At 41.5% G+C, this 21,652-nt stretch overlaps 1 protein-coding gene and 1 pseudogene across 1 annotated transcript; one reads left to right on the top strand and one right to left on the bottom strand.

Annotated features, from left to right (window-relative positions):
- The first annotated feature begins 1,547 nt into the window (after positions 1-1,547).
- On the top strand, positions 1,548-6,799 carry LOC133803589 (uncharacterized; annotated as a pseudogene).
- A 10,968-nt stretch (positions 6,800-17,767) lies between these two features.
- On the bottom strand, positions 17,768-19,633 carry LOC133806384 (uncharacterized). Its single transcript, XM_062244492.1, has 4 exons — positions 19,357-19,633; positions 19,095-19,256; positions 18,604-18,971; positions 17,768-18,522 (listed from the first exon to the last, which is right to left on the bottom strand). The coding sequence occupies exons 1-4, from the start codon at positions 19,631-19,633 to the stop codon at positions 18,058-18,060; spliced, it is 1,272 nt and encodes a 423-aa protein (XP_062100476.1). The 3' UTR covers positions 17,768-18,057.
- Between the last annotated feature and the right edge of the window lie 2,019 nt (positions 19,634-21,652).

Below are 21,652 nucleotides of genomic sequence, written 5' to 3'. Positions count from 1 at the left end.
CGGTGCAGGATCTTCCCTGCAACACCTTCTGATGCAGCACAGGAGTGGTTTTTCAAATTCCCTCATGCAAGTATAGTTTCCTGGGAAATGTTCGTGAAAGAATTTTATGGACAGTTCTATGCGGGTCGTGTGCACCCGACTGAGGCAAATCAGCTGGTCGAAATACGCCAGCAAGACAGAGAGCCACTGAAGGACTACGTCCAGCGCTTTATGCGAGCAGTTGCTGGGGTGAAAACAGTGGGAGACGAAGGCAAGATGATGGCCATAACCGCAGGAGTTAAGCGCCGCACGCCTCTCTGGGACAGCCTCAGAAAACATGGGGTCAGAACTACCCAGGAATTTTTGGATCGAGCTGATCGATATATCAAGCTCGAGGATGCCATCGCCAATGAAGGGAAGCCCCCAGGCAAGGACAAAGGGACTGTCGAGCCCACCAAAGCCGCCAATGGGTCCAAACCCAACGACAACGGCAACGTGAACGGCAACGTGAACGGCAACGTGAACGGCAACGGCAATGGCAAGAATGGGGGGAAACGGCCGCACAATGAGCCTTCCACCTCAGACAATAAACGAGCCAAGGGTAATCGTTATAAAGCACGCACTACACCAAAATAGGACTACCACAACATTAAATTCTAAGAGTAATGAAAAAGTGTTATGCTAAATGTGTTAAAATTATAAGCGGGTTCACTCAAATTTTGGGCGCCATATGTTTCCTTTTTCATTTCTTTTTCTGCCAAGTTTAAAAGATTTATTTATCATTTTATTTAATTTTCTCTACATACTTCATCTTCCTCTGAGACCCATCTCTCTCGGTCTCTCACTTCTCTCTAGGAAAGATAAATCCCATTTAGAATACTTGTAAACAACGATTCAAAGAAATATGAGAAGGCTACAAAGGGACCAAGCCAAAGCAAATCTTCTCATTACGTTAACCATTGCTCCAATCTCTCTCTTCCTGGTACTTTTGACCCTTTTCTCACAAACCCATTTCTCTTCATCCTTCAGGGTCCTCAGATTGAACTCCGACCGTCCATTCACTCCCGTCCTATCATCATTCTCAGACGTCCACGACCTCCTCCCCAAATTCGGTCTCCCAAAGGGTCTCCTCCCCAATTTCCAATCTTACTCTCTCTCAGGCAACGATAGTTTCGAGGTCGAGCTCAGAAGCCCTTGCTACTACCAAAAAAGTATTATGTAAGTTGTAAAATATTGGGCGGGTCGCTCAGAATTTTTGGCTCTTCTTTTTTTTCTTCAACTTTTTGGTATCTCTTTCCACTACCATTTTTTATAGTTTTATTTTTTTACTTTATTTCTCTCTCCTTCAGAAATCCTTATCTCTTTCTTAATCCCTAGAGTTCCTGTATTCATCTCGTCTCTCTACCCTTGAGCAGAGATAAAGTCCCTCATTCTGGCATGAAGAGAGCAAGCCACATGAATCCTCATCATATTGTCTTAGTTCATTCATGTGCACCATCCTCTCTCTCTCTCTCTCTCTTCAGATTTCCTAGGTATGGATTCCTTTGCTCCCAAATTTGGTAAGTTGGATTCTTATACTCCGGACCTTGTTTATTTAAGGTTTAAAAATCTTGTGATAGCTATATTTTATTCCATACTTCACGACTTCATACCGTACAAAGTGGAATGGGTAAAGTCATTTCCTTTAAGCCATAATAATTGGTATATAATCTAGTAATCTATTTTGGATTTCATATTTCAGGCTCAAGTGGGGTTTTATTTACTCTAGAAATTGGAAATCCTCGATCTTGCATTTTATTTGCATTTGATTAAAAAAGTTTCTCTGTTTTTTTTTTATATGAATTTCACTAGTTTTGGGGAAATTTGATAAAGTGTTGTGTATTTCTTGAAATAATGATAAATGAACTGATTAAATTTGGCAGGTGGTTTTAGTTATTTTAGGTTATCTCTATTCTATCTTATATCCTTTGAAGCTTTTTACTCTCTTCCTCTATTATTGACATGCTTTTTCATTCTTGACTGATATGGTGATTCCCCTTTTTCTTGTTTCTTTTAGATCTAGCACGGTGCTAGTTTTCTTTTCAATTTTGTTGTTGGTCATGTAGGGTTCATAGTCTCTCTCTCATTTTTGTTTTTGTTTTGCTATTATACTAATATTATTAGATAGACATGAATAAAGGTGCATATAAATTAATTTATAATTCTATATTCTATATATAAAAGTTGTGTAATATTTCTATACATTACAATATAATTATTTTATTTAAAGAGTTAGTGATGAGCTACATTTGTACATATAACCATAGATGATATTCCAAAATGTTATTTATTGTGTATTGCTGCAGGTATTTTTCTGGATGGGAAAGAAAGGGAAATGGTATTTCTTTAAAATTACCATAAAACCACTAGGTAATAATCCTTAAATAATTTAGATAAAGTTCTTATCTCTATGTGATTGGATGGTCTTTCTTTTGAATTTATTTCTCTGCACCATATCTGTTATTTGATAAGATTTTGCTATATCTCTTTTTATCTATGTTGTTTGTGTTTTGCCTTTTATTATGTTTGCAATCAACATTGTTTGTCTCTATAGGCTAGGCTTACTTTGGACGTCTTTTGTTTCATCTAATTTGGCTGGTCTTTTATGTATATATTTGTTGTGGTACCCACTTATTAGTAAATTATTATGTAGTGCATAGGATTCTAAGGACTCATCCTCGACTTAATTAATTCTATTTTTTATTTGAATGTTATCATATATGACACTTTTAAAATAAATTATATATTTTGTTTCTATGTATAAAGCTAGCTAGCTAATTTTCCCAACATTTATTTTGATTTAGAGCCTCATTATTATTCTTCTTCATTAATGAAAATCAAGACTAATTAAATGTAGAAAATTTAGCAACTTATGTATATTTGGATATCCTGGATTCCCTCTATAATGATTGTTTATTACATGTTTTGAAAAAATTGCCTATACACAATGATATAAAACTATGGCACTTTTAAGTTTTAAATAAAACAAAATTCAATTAATCTTAATGACTTGTATATGATCAATTGGTTGACTATATATATATGCTTCATTAAAAGGTTGATTAAGTTCTCAGGTTGATTAAAATTTATCAAACATAAAAAAACTGTTATTTTATGCTTCTTGTGTAAAGCTTATATTTGATTTGTTGTTCTTTCATTTATCAACAGTATGTAGTGACAAGTATCCCAACATTTCTTGGTTAGAAGCAGATGAAAGTGATGATAATAGAAGTTCAGGTGACTATCAATATTGTGATGTGTTCTACATTTCTGACATGATCGTGCTAGACTTTACCTTTGGCGGAACAGCATTCAATGATACTAGCGAATCAAATTGCTTTGCTAATAACGAGCATCCAGAGCCAAACATGTTGTTAGGTGTTGCTGAGCAATTTCGTGTTCTACCTTTACTAGAGGACTCTATTAGAAGCAGTAGGGCCAATGATGAGAAATCAGATGAACAAGCAATGATGGATCCAATTTCTAATCCAATTCATTGCCCAAGGAAAATTCAAGAAGGAAGCTTATAACTCTAGTACTTGATTTAGATGGTAAGTGGATTGAGTTGCTTGTATCAAGTCATTACATTTATTATTATGATTTCTGAATGTTCATAATTTTCTAGTCAGTTTGTCAATTGATTTACTACTTCCACCATGTTATCATAATTCAGAAGTGTACATAATACTTGAAAAATATAGGTAATTTTGATGATAATTTTAGGTTCTTTATTGAATTAACCAAATTCAAGGTATCTATTATATATTGCAAGAGGTCCCTACATGGTCATGAACCATTGAAGGTGAAATAGTTGAAAGTAAGATAATAAAATTTGTTGTGGATTTACCATCCAAAGCCTATTGATTGGGCCATGTGATTGTTCATGAAGTTAATTTAATGGCTTAAATTAAAATACATATTAAAAATTGTAAATACATATATGACAGTTTTATTTCCTTTTTTTAACAAGTGTTAATTTTATGAAGAGGAACAACCTTTTCCTATTGTTTTTACTTTCCCATAAAGGAATATCTGTTTGACTATATGATTGATATTTAACCTCCCATTTTCATACATGCAGAAACACTTGTCCATTCTACATTGGAACCTTGTGAAGATGCAGACTTCACCTTTACTGTTTTTTTCAACATGAAAGAGCGCACTGCGTATGTCAGAAAACGACCTCACCTCAAAATATTCTTAGAGCGAGTTGCTGAGATGTTTGAAGTTATTATTTTTACTGCTAGCCAAAGCATATATGCAGAACAGCTCCTTGATATTCTAGATCCAGATGGAAATATCATCTTTTAGCATGTTTATCGTGAATTGTGCATCTTTTCTGATGGCAATTACACTAAAGATTTGACAGTTTTAGATATTGATCTTGCAAAAGTTGCTATAGTTGATAATTCTCCGCAGGTATATCTCATGATGAATTTGCAAAAAAATTCAGACTTTGGTTCCTTCTTTAATTTAGATGTCTAACCTTATTTCAGTTGTATTTTACGCTATCCTTTTCATATTTGGTTACTGGAGTTTCAAGATTAGTTACACTGTGCATTTGATGTTAAATGTGCCTTAGGATAGAGCTACGAATTCAGCATTTTTGTAGGCTTATCATAAGTAGAACATGCCTTGTTTTAGAGCTACAAAGTCAGTGTGCTTTTAGTGAAAAGAGCTTCTAGGAGCAGGCAACAGGATCCTGTATCGTACATTGATACGAGCTAATGTCTTAGTATTACTCGGAAATTTATTGTTCTTCCAACCTTGGTATTTGTAGGAAGTGGTAACAAATATTAATCTAATGAGAGAGGCAGGGGAGTTATAAGGAACTTTTATTGGTAGAATTGAGGTAAATTGAGGAAGGAAACAATTTTTTTTGCTCTATGTCATGTACTTTAATTCCTAAGCCTTGGTCTCATTTAATCTTTTAAGGTGTTCCACTTGCAAGTGAATAATGGGATTCCCATAAAGAGTTGGTTTGATGATCCATCGGACTGTGCACTAATTTCATTACTTCTTTTCTTAGAGACCCTTGTAGATGCAGATGATGTTCGCCCTATAATTGCCAAGAAATTTGGTAATGAGGCATAAGAGCCCTTGCGATTCTCATTTTCTTGAGTATAGCAGCTCCTTATCCCTTACCTAATTTTAGCAAAATTTTGCATAATATATGTTTTTTTTTCTTCTTAGAGCTCTCTAGATATTAACTATATGAGCTATTATTTGTGTTGCTTTTAAGTTACTCTATTGCTACTTTCTCTTGTCGTCTCAGCTGAGAACTCTCCGGAATCCTCTCTCTAAGTGTTGTTCAAAGGTAATTTTAGGGATTGTCTTGTTAAATTAACATATACCATCAGGTTTTAAGACACTGATATGATTGCAATATGAAATTAACATATGCATGTGCTTTGGTTTCCTCTGTTTTTATAGCTTCTTTCACTGCTGCAATTTTCAACTTTTATGTTGGATGACAAATTATAAACAATGTTTAGTAAACTCAAAATTTTGTGTTTGATTTTTAGTATGTAGCTTCTGTTCTGCTTCTACTTCTGGGGGTCTCTACTATTGGAGTACCAAGCTTGCTAGCCCAAAATGGTCACCATTTGCTTCATGGATATCTGGCTGGTATGTAATTAGTATTCTTTTTCTAACTGTTAACTTGGGAAAATGTCTTTCTTCAATTTTTTCTAGTTGACTGTTTGTACTCTGGCTTGGAGCTTTCAGAGTTTCATTTGGGGTCTGAGACTGTAATGCCTGTACAGTACAAAGTCACCATTAGTAAGTATAGCACATACTTTAATCTTAGCACTAGACCTTATATATATATAATTTAGTTAAATTAGTTAGTTTAGTTAAGTTATTGAGAGTAATTTTGAGCTTAGTACTAGACCTTATATGCCTAAATTAGTATAGCACATAACGTTATGCATACAAGAAACAGATGGCAGAAAATGAAATAGATTTTCTTTTGCTTCTGGCTTGCAACTAAAGTTGAATGATTAAGCATAAAGTATGATTGAGTTCTTCTATATCATATATAGACCTTTTCTTCAAAAATCATAAACTTGACACTAAAGCCAAGGGTTTAGAACACAAACAGGAAACAGAAATTTAAGACATACCAGAAACTGTCTCCTCAAAACATCGATTCTTGTCGTGTTTGATTTTTTATTTTATTGTTTTTCTTTATGACTTTGTTGTATAAGAAGTCAAAGTATGATTCTGTTTTTATTCTTTAATTTTTTTGGGGATATATTGACAGAATTTAGAGTTCTGGAATCAATTATTCCTCACATACTTTTTGATCATTGAGAATGATATATTTGCTATCTTGATACATTTCACAAGCTTTGTTTTAAGTTGCATGTTTTGTTGCTTTAGTCGTTGTTTTGCATGGTAGTACATCTTGCTATACCCTGCTGTTTCATCAAGTTTTGGAGTTATTACAAATTTAATTTAAACTTTATATGCTTACAAGTGGAAGCTAGCTTAAGTCTTGTGTTCTTAATAATAAAATGATTTTTTTTTTTTACAATGTGCAGGTATATTGAGATGATTTCTCTGGAGCAATTCTTGACAACATTTATAGTTGAGGCCTTTAGAATGGAAGAATGTATTTCACTAATTTTTGTATACATTTCTTGTTTTGTATTTAGTGATAAAGGAATCTGAATTGGACATAAATTATATTGTAATATGATTTCTTAAGCCTAGACTAGTAGACTAAATATTGTAATTACATTTGATTAATTAATAAAAATCTATTTATGTTACCTTATTTGGCTTCAACTTTCATATTTGTTTTCCTAGTTTTGTGTAAGTAAAAAAAGATTATGTTTCTCTAAGCTAATATAACACGTGTTATACTAAAGTGTAGTATAACACAAAAAAAGTGTTATACTAAAGTGTACTATAACATAAAAAAAGTGTTATACTAAAGTGTAGTATAACACAAAACAAGTATTATATAATCGACTATAAATAACATAATTAAACACTTATCTATATATTAAAATAATACAGAAATTGTGTTATCGTTGACAGTACAATAACACATCTGTATAACACTGATAAAATGTTATGTAAAGTACCCTGACCTACGATAACATAGTCGGTCTTAACACATCAGAAAGTGTTATCGTATGTTTTGATAACACATTTTTGGTGTTATTAAAAGCATTTTTTCTTGTAGTGACGGTTCACTAACTACACTGCTCTTATTGAGTCTCGGGGAGAGGTTTATTAGGCCACGAGTTCCAGTGTGCCTTATAAGAAACCTGCTCCCATTCGGAAGGATATTTCGACAAGAGATACTACCAAGTTCTGTCGTTATCATAACGACTACGGACATGATACCAATGAATGCAACCAGCTGAAGGATGAGATCGAGTTCCTTATTAGACAAGGACACTTGAGAAGATATATACGGGCCTCGGGAAATTCCCAACGAGAAGCTCCAGGTGGCAACGAGCAGGCGCCCACACGCCAACGCTCGCCACCTTTGCAGCCTGATCCCGTAACTAGCACGTTGTTAACCATCTGCGGAGGCCCACACCTCGCGGGAAACAGCGAAAAGGCCAGAGAACGATATGCTCGGACTCTGCGCCACAACCAGGACATCGAGATGATGACTGTGGATGACCGCGCGCCGAAAAAGGCTCGGTCAGAAGAGGGCGAAATAACCTTCTCTGATAGCGATGCCCGACATGTCCGGTTCCCACATTCCGATCCGCTGGTCGTGGATATCCAAATGGCCAATATGATGGTGAAGAGAGTGCTAGTTGACACAGGAAGTTCAGTGAACATCCTGTATAAGTCTTCGCTGGAACGCATGAAGTTGTCCGTTAAGGACTTGGAGCCCTGCAACCAAACGATATACGGCTTCTCTGGTGAGGGACTCGCCCCAGCAGGGTCAATCAGACTGCTAATAACAGCAGGTACAACGCTTGCTACCAGGACATTACTCGCTACCTTCATTGTAGTCGATTTTCCTTCGGCGTACAATGCCGTCATTGGGAGGCCTATACTGGTTAATCTACGGGCCGTCACCTCTATATGGCACTTAGCTATGAAATTCCCGACAGACGCAGGGGTAGGACGCGTGTTGGGAAACCAGAGGGAGGTCAGGGAGTGCTACAACACCTCAGTCACGAAGGCGAAGAAGGGAACGTCAAAGAGCACCCCCCCAGATAGGTTGCAGATGGCTATTGATACACAAGCCCAATCCGGTGATGAAGTCACCAAATAGGGTGTTGCCCAAAGTGAGGATAGAGATTTAAATCCTCGCTTTGGGGATTTTGAGGAAAATGTTGGACCTGTCGAGGATCTGGAAGAGGTCCAACTTGACGAAGAAGACCCGACTAGAGTTGTGAAGGTCAGGAAAAACTTAGAACCAACCACGAAGCATGCACTAGTGGAGTTTTTGCGGAAGAACCAGGAAGTCTTTGCCTGGTTGCACAAAGACATGGCTGGGATAGATCCTACAGTTATCAGCCATGTCCTGAACATAGACAAGAGTTTTCCACCCATGCAACAGAAAAGAAGGTTGCTCGATAAGGATCGGTCGAGAGCCTTAAAAGAAGAAGTTGAAAGGTTAAAGGAGAATTGGTTCATCAGGGTGGCGTTTTCTCCATCATGGGTCTCTAATCCAGTGCTGGTTCCCAAGCCTAACGGCAAATGGCGAACCTGTGTGGATTTAACAGACCTCAATAAAGCCTGCCCGAAGGATTGCTTCCCACTCCGAAGAATCGACCAGTTGGTCGATGCTACTGCAGGACATGAGATCCTCTCCTTCATGGATGCATACTCAGGCTATAATCAGATCAGCATTCATCCCCCTGACGAGGATCACACCAGCTTTCGAACCGATACAGGATTATACTGTTATAAAGTGATGCCCTTCAGACTGAAAAACGCAGGTGCGACTTACCAGCGGCTGGTTAACCACATGTTTAAAGAGTTGATCAGAGTAAACATGGAGGTGTACGTGGATGACATGCTGGTAAAGTCAAAAAAAGCAGAAGGACATGTGAAGGATTTACAAGAGTGTTTCGATGTATTGAACAAGTACCAGATGAAACTAAACCCTCTCAAATGTTCCTTCGGAGTTGGATCAGGGAAATTTTTGGGGTTCATTGTTAATTCAAGAGGAATCGAGGCCAACCCCGGCAAGATAAAAGCTCTGATCGACATGAAATCGCCAGAGAAGATCAAGGATGTACAAAGTTTAACTGGGAGAATTGCCGCCCTAAGTAGATTCATTTCCAAGTTAACGGATAAATGCGTCCCTTTCTTCAATCTACTTAGAGGCAACAAGAAATTTGAATGGACAGGAGACTGCGAGCAAGCTTTTCAGGCCTTAAAAGCCCATATGGCACAGCCTCCTATTTTTTCAAAGCCTATCGAAGGAGAAAATTTGTTCATTTACCTAGCGATCACCGAAGTTGCTGCCAGTGCGGTACTAGTACGAGAGGAAGAAGGCGTACAAAAGGCAGTTTACTATGTAAGCAAGAGGCTAATCTGAGCAGAACTGAGATATCCTCCCATCGAAAGGTTAGCTTATTGTTTAATCCTGGTCTCAAGGAAGCTACGTCCTTACTTCCAAGCCCATCCCATTACAGTCTTAACTGACCAGCCCCTTCGGCAAGTCCTCCAAAAACCAGAGGCGGCTGGGCGTTTATTAAAATGGGCAGTCGAACTAGGGCTGTTCGATATAACATATTCACCGTGAGCAGCAGTAAAAGGACAAGTCTTGGCCGATCTTATTGCAGAGTTCACCTAGCTCCCAGACAACGAGCAGTGCGAAAAGCCTAGTGCGCCTGAAACCCAAGATGAAGCTCCTTCGTGGAAGTTATTCACGGATGGATCGTCCAACGAATCTTACACGGGAGCAGGAGTGATTTTGATAACGCCAGAGGGGCACCGATTTCACTGCGCCATCAGGTTCGACTTCACAACGTCGAATAATGAAGCCGAATACGAAGCACTTCTCGCTGGATTAAGAATGGCAAAAGACATGAGTTAATAGGTCATGAAGGTTGTTCTTATAAAAAAGTTGTTCAAGTCAGTTTATCTTATGTTGGTCGCATCATGATAAACTTGGGGGCAAATGTTTTCCCTAATACTAGTGTGATGATATGGCATAGATTATCGACATGTGGCAATCAAAGAATGACATCAACTTTGTAGAAGCTAGTCAACCCTCGACCAGAGGATAGAGATTCATAGAAAGCTTTATCACACAATAACTAGTCAGAACTTAGTCAAAGCTTCATTTAGGAAGACCACATTCATTAGCTTAAAGGAAATGTTGGTTGGCTCGATGGTATGCTCGACCAGCCTGGTTGGATGTTTGAATAAAAACACGAAGAATGACCAGGCCAAGTAGATATTTACTAGATATTTACCATTTGAAATGTATTATCATTAATTATTTCATTATTTTACTATTACTTATCATGCAAGTCATGTAAAGCCCATGGCTTATTTATGTAAGATTTCTAAGCCTATAAATATAGGGCTTAGTGTATCATTATTCTCTAAGCTTACCTTTGCGTACTTTTATACACAAAGCATCGTATTCTCTTAAGCTTACGAAACTCACTTGACTATGGTTCATTTCATCGTGGGATTGGGATTTTCAACAATAATAAAATTATCTAAGTGGATGTAGGTCGTTACCAATGCTTAGTGCTGAACCACTATAAATCTTGGTGTTGTTTTCTATTTTAGTTCAGTTCTTTATTATTCATATTGTTTACATTGACTCGGTGTCATTGGTCAAATCAATGGTCAACAAAATATAAGTTTAGCAGAATGGTATATATGTTTTTTTTTTTATGGTATATAAGATTTAACAATACCTTATATTGAAGAGAAAAATCATATATGGTATATAATTTCATTAGCATGATATATATCTATGGTATGCCTATAACTTCCAATAAAAATAAAATAAAATATAACTTTAAAAGTACGCTTATCTATTATTTGTATTACGATATATCACTATTGTAGTGGACAAAATTCGTATACTTGAAAAATAATAGTCCAACAAGCAGTCAGTCAGCCCAATAAGCTATCTAACTAGCCAAGAAGGCCCAAAGCCCATGTAAAATAGGCTCGCATATACAAAGTACCATCCAATTACCCAAAACCATACCCGGACCCGAATTCGGATACACTCAGTCAGCCAGGGACCTTGAAACAGTCAAGGCTCCCATCACGTTCGCCAAGAATCTCGGAATAAAACCACTTGGAGCGAGTCAAACGAAGGAGAAAGACGGAGGAGGACGGAACGAGAAGGAGGACAATAAATAAGACCATCAGAGGTTGAGAAAAGGCATAAAATAATCACTGAACTTTCTTTACTCTCTAATTGAAACGAAGGCTACTCTATTTCTGAGCAATCCAGTCAAGCAAGACTAATTAGTCAGTCTGATTGGACCTGACATAGTCGCTTGACTCCTCCGTCATCACCACCGTCACTCTGACCATTTTACGACTCCTTCATCCATCATCATTTCGACTATTTATATCTTAATTTTATTACTTTCTATTAGCTCTCGTTACAACCCGACTGACTTGAGCGTCGGAGTCCCTTTGGCTGACACCCCACCGGTGCTCCCAATTGAACTCTCGTCTCTCTTCTTTTTGTTATTGACAGGTTGCTGGTGCCCATCTAATCAATTGTAGGAAATCACCTCTACAATTTGGCGCCCACCGTGGGGCCCTAGCAATCAAACGATCGACAAAGAGATCAAAAAGTTCACTTGAGAGCCATGTCAGACGTGACTGAGACACCCGATCTGTCTGCTCAACTCGCTGCTCTTACTGCCCAGATGAATGAAGAACGCGAGAAAATGAGGAGGCTCGAAGCTGAAAATGCTGACCTGCTCGTACGAATGGAGGCCATGTCCTCTCAAGCCACCGAGGCTCAGCCATCCCGCTTCCGAGGCCCAGTCAGCCCTATGCAACCTCTGGGAGACCTCACTCCTATCTCTAACAGTGATGGACCGAATCAGACAGTTCCATCACCCTCGGTAAGGAATTATCAAACTCCACCCACCATGTCTAACATTCAAAATTATGTTGTCAATACAGGCGAACAGGTAACCATGACTGAACATGGACATTCATCTGCGCCCGGATCACAGCAGATTCCGGGAATCAGCCAGCCAGCCGGTGCAGCTGGACAGCAACAGATTCCAGGAGCCAGTCAGCCAGCCACTGGACCCGGACAGCAACAGATTCCAGGAGCCAGTCAGCCAGCCACTGGACCCGGACAGCAACAGATTCCAGGAGCCAGTCAGCCAGTCACTGGACCCGGACAGCAGCAGGTTCCAAGTGCTAGTCAGCCTACCATTGGAACCAGCCAGATCATCATTGGAGCTGGTCAGAATATACCTGAGCAACAGGCAATCAGATTTAATCACCCAGTCTTGAGCGAGCCAATCCGCCGAGCAACCATAAGCTCATTTCCAATCCAAGATCCTGAGTTGGCTCGAAAGTTAGCTGAGATGGAGGCGCTCATTCAACGGATTCCTGGGATGCCGGCTCCGATTAAGAAGAGTGCAGCAAGCTGTTATGCGGACTCTCCATTCGTAGACGACATTGCACTAGTGGAAATGCCAAAGAAGTTCAACTTCCCAAATATGAAGATGTTTGACGGGACGTCTGACCCGGATGATCACATCGCACAGTATAGGCAGAGGATGTTCACCGTTGCCATCCCACGTGATATGAGGGAAGCATGCATGTGTAAGGGGTTTGGTTCTAGTCTGATTGGACCAGCCCTCCAGTGGTATACTAATTTACCTAATAATTCTATTTCTACTTTTGCACAATTGACTGACACTTTTGTTGAGCAGTTTGCTAGTAGCAGGAAACTTGAAAAGTCTGCAGAAGACCTCTACATCATAGTTCAACGACGGGGTGAGCCTTTACGAGAGTACGTAGGCCGCTTCAACAAAGAAAAGGTTTCTATAACCCATTGTAATCAGGACACAGCCATCTCAGCCTTCCGCAAGGGACTCCGGTACGACTCAGACCTATACAAAGAACTTACCAAGTATCCTTGCAAGACGATGGAAGATGTTCTCGCCAAAGCCTGGGCACAGATCAAGTGGGAGGAGGATGAAGTTAACTATTATCACTCTTCTCCGAGGAAAGACACTCGAAGAGACTCGAGGGCAGGCAGACGGCAGAGTGATAGACGATCCGAGCCATACCCGTATCCCAACAGATCAGAGAACAGAAGGAGGGAGTACAACCGGTCGTCCGAGACACGTCTGCGAGATGGACCAAAGATACCAGAATACAATCTTTCAATTTCACCAGCTGAAGTCGTTGGCGTACTGAAAGGACTCGGAGACAAAGTGAAATGGCCGGAAAGGATGAGGACTCCGTCTGACCAGCGAGACAAAGCAAAATGGTGTGAATTCCACAATGACCACGGTCACCGAACGGATGAGTGCATTGCCTTAAAACTCGAAGTATCCAACCTGTTAAAGCGTGGTCACCTGACTGACTTACTTACAGACAAAGGCAAAAGAACATTCCAGCAGGAGGCAGACAGGTCAGTCGTCCGAAGAGAAGTAACCCCGCCGAAACCACCTACTCATGAACGGACGGTGAACGTAATAACTGGTGGCTCTGAGGTAAGCGGAGTCACCCATTCAGCAGCCAAAAGACATGCCAGGCAGACCAACTGGGTCAAAGGAGAGTCCGGCGAGACAGAGAAGAATACCATCAACCTACCAGCTCAAACCATCAGTTTCTCAACAACAGAGTCAACCAGACTCCTCAACCCACATCATGATGCTCTTGTCATTGCACTTTACATTGCTAATTGTCTTACTAAACGTATACTTATTGATAATGGTAGTTCAGCTAACATTTTATTTTTAAGTGCTCTCAGGGAAATGGGGATAGATGAATCAAAGATTATAAAGAAGACTACAATCCTCATCGGTTTCAGTGGAGAACAAAAGAACACACTAGGAGAGATCGAGCTACCTGTCTATGCCGAAGGAGTCAATCTATGCACAAGATTCCTGGTAGTAGACTCTCCGTCTGCTTACAACGTGATACTGGGACGACCATGGATACATGAAATGGAGGCAGTCCCTTCAACATACCACCAAGTTTTAAGGTTCCCAACTAAGTGGGGAGTAAAAGAAATTAAAGGCCAACAGAAAGATTCGAGAGCGTGTTACCAGACTACCATGAAACCCAAACCCGCTCAGTTATAGCAATTACAGGAAGACAGACTGACTGACTCCCAGTTGAACCAACCAGACATGGAGGAGTTGGACGAAGTCCAGATACATCCGGACTTTCCAGATCACAAAGTCCAAATCGGATCACGATTGGATCCTGACATTAGAACTAAGCTCATTGACTTTTTATCTGCCCATTATGATTGTTTTGCTTGGTCCCATGCGGACATGACTGGAATTGACCCCGAAATAATTGTCCATAAATTGCAGGTTGATCCAAACTACCCACCAAGGAAGCAAAAAAGAAGAAAATTTGCCCCTGAAAGGAACAAAGCCATTAACGAAGAAGTTCAAAAGCTTATTGATAATGGGTTCGTGAGGGAGGTGCATTATCCCGACTGGTTGGCTAACGTAGTCATTGTGAAAAAAAAGAATGGCAAATGGCGAGTTTGCATTGACTTCACAGACCTCAACAAGGCGTGTCCAAAAGACTCGTTCCCATTACCGCACATAGACATGCTAGTAGACGCCACAGCCGGTCATGAACTCCTAAGCTTCATGGACGCATACTCAGGATACAACCAGATCCTGATGCATCTAGACGACCAGGAAAAGACAGCCTTCATGACCAACTTAGGCATATTCTGCTACAAGGTCATGCCATTCGGATTGAAGAACGCAGGAGCAACATATCAGAGACTAGTCAACAAGATGTTTGCCGGATTACTGGGGAAGACGATGGAAGTCTACATCGACGACATGCTCGTCAAATCCCTCATTGCAGAGGACCATATCAACCATTTAAAACAATCTTTTGACATTCTCAGGAAATATAATATGAAACTGAATCCAACTAAATGTTCTTTTGGTGTGACTGCAGGAAAGTTCCTTGGGTACCTTGTAACCCAAAGGGGAATCGAGGCAAACCCAGCACAGATAGAGTCAATCCAAAGGATTCTTTCCCCAACGTGCATAAAAGACGTACAGAAACTAACTGGACGCATTGCAGCACTCAGCCGATTCATCTCAAAGTCTTCAGAACGATGTCACCACTTCTTCAACACGCTAAGGAAATCAAAAACCTTCGAGTGGACAGCTGAATGCGAAGAGGCACTGGGCCAGCTAAAACAGTACCTGACCAGCCCGCCTCTCCTCTCAAAGCCAAAAGACAATGAGACATTATTCATCTATCTAGCAGTATCCGAGACGGCAGTTAGCACAGTCCTAGTCCGGGAAGAGGAAGGCAAGCAGTCTCCAGTCTACTATGTAAGCAAAGCTTTGCTTAATGCAGAAACCCGATATAGCCAGCTGGAGAAGCTTGCACTAGCACTCATCCACGCAGCAAGGAAGCTACGCCCATACTTCCAGTGCCATCCAATAACGGTCTTGACCACCTTCCCACTCAAAACAATCCTCCATAAACCAGAATTGTCAGGCAGACTTACCAAGTGGGCGGTAGAGCTCAGCGAGTACGAAGTAACATACAAGCCACGAACTTCCCTCAAATCTCAGGTATTAGCTGATTTCATTGCAGATTTTACACCTAACATGCATGTGCAGGCAGAAAAAGAACTTTGTTGTCTGACCGAGGGACAATCAGTCGGAATCTGGAAGTTGCAAGTAGACGGCTCAAGTAACACCAGAGGAAGTGGACTCGGACTCGTCCTGACTTCACCCCAAGGTGACATAATCGAACAAGCAGTCCGATGCGGGTTCAAAGCTACCAACAATGAAGCTGAATACGAAGCAATGATAGCAGGACTCGGACTAGCCAAAGACATGGGAATAAAAAAGATCGTGGTCTTCAGTGATTCTCAATTGGTAGTCAACCAAATGCAAGGTAGCTACCAGGCCCGGGATAACAAAATGACTGCCTACCTCAACAAGACTAAAGAGTTGCAGTCAGTCTTCGACGAGTTCACTATCAACCAAGTACCAAGAGGGGAGAACAGCCATGCAGATGCATTAGCAAACCTTGGATCCTCCATCCAGACAACCGACCCAAGACAATACCTGTAGTATATCTCCAATGGCCAGCTGTCTGGAAAGATGAAGAAGAGCAAGTTAATGACATCTCCAACAACCGAACATGGATGACTTCAATAGTCGAGTACTTAGAACATGACATACTTCCCGAAGATAAGAACGAAGCACGTCGGGTCAAGGCTCAGTCAGCCCGCTTCACTATTATACAAGGTAAACTATATAAACGTTCATTTTCTGGTCCATATTTGAAATGCATTAACCCTGCAGAGGCCAAATACGTACTGGCTGAGTTGCATGAAGGAGAGTGCGGCAACCACTCTGGAGGACGAAGCTTGGCGCACCGTGCCCTAACACAAGGCTACTACTGGCCAACCATGCGAGCTGATGCCTCTGACTATGCCAGACGATGCGACAAATGCCAACGGTTCGCTCAGATATCCCACCAACCTCCGGAGCGTCTCATCTCAATCACGTCCCCTTGGCCATTCATGAAATGGGGGATGGATATAGTAGGCAAGCTTCCAACCGCACCAGGACAGAAAATGTACATGCTTGCAGTGACCGACTACTTCAGCAAGTGGATCGAAGCAGACTCATTCCACCAAGTCCGAGACAAAGAAGTAAAGGGTTTCATTTGGAAGAATGTGATCTGTAGGTACGGAGTACCAAAAGAAATTGTGACAGACAATGGTTCTCAATTCATCAGTTTCGACTTCCAAGACTTCTGCAAGTTCTGGAACATCAAGCTCAGCTTCTCGACACCAAGGTATCCCCAAGCAAATGGACAGGCAGAGTCATCCAACAAGACCATCATGAACAACATCAAGAAGCGCCTCGAAAAAGCTAAGGGAAGATGGGCTGACGAGTTGCCAGGAGTCCTGTGGTCCTATCGAACCACAACCAGGACTGCGACAGGGGAGACACCATTCTCATTAGCTTACGGGATGGAGGCAGTCATCCCAACTGAGAGCGAAGTTCCGACAGCCAGATATGAGCTAACTACAGACGAAGAAAATTGGGAAAACATGTGCCATGAACTCGACACCATCGACGAAAGAAGGGACAAAGCACTCTTAAGAGTCTCAGCCTATCAACAGAGCATAGCCAGACATTACAACAAGAACATCCGCACTCGGACATTCAAAGTAGGAGATTGGGTTCTACGAAGAGTCTTCCAGAACACTAAGGAAGCTGGAGCAGGTAAGCTCGCCCCGACATGGGAAGGTCCCTACCTCATCACAAAGGTAGTCGGACATGGAGCATACAAGCTACAAACAAAGGAGGGACGCGATATCAACAACAGCTGGAATGCTATCCACTTGAGACTGTATCACTCTTAACTTAACCCAGTCTACTTTCATTTTCTTTCATCAGTATTCTCACAAGATCTTCATTCGAGCAACATACTGACACTTATAATGCAGGAAGTGTCAGAACTACATTTGGGCTTGATCCCTGCAAAGGGTATGTAGGCAGCTCCACGGAGCGCAGCCCCCTATCACAACCATTTTTTCTTTATATATATACTACGAACAGTTCAATAACAAATCTAAATATAAATTGACTAAGTCACTTTATACTTAGATTGGGGGAATAAGACACTAATACTCCATAAGTCATTCAGCCAATCAGCATCCGATACAAGGACTACAAAAGCTACCAGAACAATAACTTAAACAACACTAACAAAAGCTACAACAAGCCATAATACAACAAAACTAGGTCAGTTAGATCAGGATACAATACTACATAAGAAAAAGTTCATACTACAACTAGAAAAGGCCCGACAAACTCTGTTATCCCACGACAATGAACACGAGTAGAAGAGGAATCAGTCATCCACAACCAGATCATTAGTAGTCATGATGCCAAAAGAAGTGGCTAACTCTTCGGCCCGGGTTATCTCTTCAGCCCTCATCTTCTCCAATTCCTCAAGATCAGCAATGTATTTGGGAACATCCCAGCTATCAGCCTTACCATCCCGAAACTCACTAGCCATTACGCCACGGCATTGGATCTCAGCCTCCAGCCCAATGACCAACATCCGATTCTCCAACGAAGCAACCTCGGCTTTCAAATCATCAACTTGACCAAGAGTCACTCTCAGCTTCTCGACATCAGCTTCCTTGGATTCTAGTTGAGCCTTCAAATCAGCTATGAGTTGATCAGACTCCTTCTTGGAATCTTTCAGCCGACTAACTTCACCCCGAAGATCATTTCTCTGACTCCTTACTTCCTTTAGAGTTGCCATTAAGGACTTGATTTTCTTCTTCAGCCAAATGACCCCTTGCAAACCCTGACACATAAAAAAGAAAATGTAAGACAACAAGAGAAATCAGCTAGTCGGCACAAACAAAACTAAATGAAATATTCGTACCTGGAACAAATGAGAAACAGTGGTATCAATTGACCCATCCGTACCAACCTGCTCCATTCTGTGATCATCTTCGGGCCACAACAACTTATCAATCTCTCCTAAGTGAGGCCCAATCTCACTATAGGCCGCAGCATTGGAAGGGAACGAAAGGGCAACGGTGTCGCTAAATGGGTCGGAAGAATCATCCCGCACAACCTTCTTCTTTTTTTTCGTCTGACTCCGCGTCAAAACAGGGGGATCAGCCGGAGGCACAACAACCTCTCTATCAGCTTCTGAGCTCCCAACGGACGATTTCTTTGCTTGACGCAAACGTTCCAAGGCATTGGAACCGGTTAGAGGAAGTGTAAAGGGTCGGGACATAGCTACGTCTGCAAACAACCGCTCACTTGTCGTCAATTCAGTCAAAATATTGGGAGTATATCCCAAGACTTCTAAACTTCTCTTGATAAACACAACACGAGGATTATCAGGACTCTGTAGAAGAGGAATACCTTCAGGGAGTTTTTCAACAGAGCGCCACAAAGAACTCTGACGAAGACTCGATTCAGACAGCAAATCACTCCACTCACGCTCCGCCTCAGGAATAGCAAGAATACTCTTAAGTCGACCAGAAGACTCCCTCGAATCCCAAAGGTACTCAACTCGAAGCCTACCTACAAAATGATAGAAGTATCAGCACACAAAATAAAATAAAAACAACAACAACATGTATATGCAAGGAAACGGATTAGTAGGCAAGCATAAAAGACTCACATGCAGGAGACCATGAACAAGGTATCCTACTATCAGCAGGTAACCCCAACGAGACGAAAGGGACGAAGAAGTAACGGTCCTTCCACCTCTTATCTCCACTCTTCAAACTAATAATTAAAGGAGGGTCCTTCCCCCTAGTTGTTAACTGGTACCTACCTTTGTCATTAAGGTGTGCCTTCAAGTAGTAAGCTCTCAACAAGTCAGCCACCCCAAGTGTTATCTTCTGCCTTTCACAAAGGACTTCGAGAGACATCAAAATCCGCCATGAATTTGGCATTAGTTGTCCGGGCGAAATCTCGTGGTACTCACACAACTCAACGACTAATCGGGGGATAAGAAACCGAAGCCCTTCTTTGAGGGGAAGTTCATACAGACACACCCAACCAGGTAAGTGCCAGTCAGGCCGCTCCGCCTTAGCAGGAGCATGCAGACTGATGGTATCAGGGATCTCATAATGACGACGAAGATAGGTCAACTCACCTAAACTTATGGAAGACCTAGGATTAGAACTAAGCATACTACCAGAACCCGGCATACCACCATCAATAGGTTCGTTAGAATCTATTCCCCTTCCAGTAACATCACCTAAAGGACGACCCCCCAATTCTACTACTGTAATTCGGTTGCAATCAACCATCTCAGCAGAACTTTGAAAGAGAGAACTAAAATCTTCTTCACTAAACGAACAAGACAGTCGACAGACTGAATCAGCGTGACTATCACACCTACTTGTAGACATAATGAGCTGATCACCTAGAGCAAAACAACAGCTAAGCCTTAAGGAACACAAAAAAGACATGAAGAATATTTAGCTCGATACACAATCAAGAAGCGCTGGACGACTCATCAATCAATCAGTCAGACGGACCAAACATAAAAAACATATGATTAAACGAGGCAAAACAGACTACTATATCAAATTAGATTACAAAGTATTCAGTTAAACAGCAGTCAGCCTATAAGTCTCTACTAATCAGTCAGACATACCACTCAGCTCAAGGAACAGAAACACATGAATTATACATACGCCTAAACAACAGAAATTCATATGCCACCATTGCAATCAGATCAAACGCAAACAAAAAATCTACAGGATCAAACAAAAATAACAGTTGAATAAACTAACCTAGCACGAAGAACACAAAGAACATGCATAAGGACATTGAAAGGAAAACAAATGAGAGAAAACTTACCTCTTGAGAAGCTCTTTTACTCCACACCTTGCACCTCATCTCCAAGCCTTCCTCAAATGAATGCAATGGTAAAAACAAACCACCCTTATATAGGCACACAAATCCACCCGATTAGTGCCAAGTGTCAACCATCAGGTGGCCCTACCAAAAAGGATTTAACTTCCTAAGGACACTTAAAGTCTCAGAGACAAATGAAAATTCACATTGAGCGCACTAGGCCCACTCGGCCATCTCCCCCGGACACACTACCTCCTCGGCAGACCACTCGGCCCAAACACACGAGTCACTCGGCCACCCCGGCGAAGCACTCGGCCCACCCGGAGGAGCACTCGGCCATGCCGACAAAGCACTCGGCCACCCCGGTAAAGCACTCGGGGGAGCAATCAGCCATGCCAACGAAACACTCGGCCTTCCCGGAGGAACACTCGGCTCGTGCAGCCCATTCAGTCGGCCAACATGTGACCCACTCGGCCATGCCTCAGGGCCACCCCGTGGACCACTAGGCCAGAAGGCCGTTCGGCCCAAGCATCCAGTCGGCCCAAGCAGCCGGTCGGCCAACCAGGCCCGCGCGCATCCGCAATCCACTCGGACAGCCGGATGCATATGTGCTCATTACTCGGCCGGATGCGTAGGTGCGCATCACTCGGCCGCAAAGTAAGCAGCCAGTTGGCCCAAACAGCCGATCGGCCAACCAGGCCGCGCGCATCCACAGGTCACTCGGACAGCCGGATGCGTAGGTGCCCATCACTCGGCCGGATGCATAGGAACGCATCACTCGGCCACAACCAGCGAGACCCCCGTGAATAATTTCTGAAAAAGGTAAATTGAGTCAATGCATATTCTGTAACTATTGGGAAAATGGATAAATTCTGATGGAATTAATTTCTTTTTTACTCTTTGATAAAAGAATGAATTCTATACCAAAGAGTGAGGGACAAACTGTAGTGGACAAAATTCGTATACTTGAAAAATAATAGTCCAACAAGCAGTCAGTCAGCCCAATAAGCTATCTAACTAGCCAAGAAGGCCCAAAGCCCATGTAAAATAGGCTCGCATATACAAAGTACCATCCAATTACCCAAAACCATACCCGGACCCGAATT

This window comes from Humulus lupulus, chromosome X, assembly GCF_963169125.1.
Source record: "Humulus lupulus chromosome X, drHumLupu1.1, whole genome shotgun sequence".
Taxonomy (NCBI): Eukaryota; Viridiplantae; Streptophyta; class Magnoliopsida; order Rosales; family Cannabaceae; genus Humulus; species Humulus lupulus.
Note: the sequence above shows the minus strand (reverse complement) of the source record. Positions and strands in the feature narration are given on the sequence as shown.

What these genes read in the sequence shown, in the direction of transcription:
- LOC133806384 (XM_062244492.1), bottom strand. Translation starts at nt 19,633, where the DNA reads ATGCCAAATTCATGGCGGATTTTGATGTCTCTCGAAGTCCTTTGTGAA. An exon ending in TTGTTCATGGTCTCCTGCAT is followed by an intron (nt 19,257 to 19,356) that starts GTGAGTCTTTTA and finishes ATCATTTTGTAG; the next exon opens with GTAGGCTTCGAGTTGAGTAC. An exon ending in TGTTGAAAAACTCCCTGAAG is followed by an intron (nt 18,972 to 19,094) that starts GTATTCCTCTTC and finishes GGTTGTTTGCAG; the next exon opens with ACGTAGCTATGTCCCGACCC.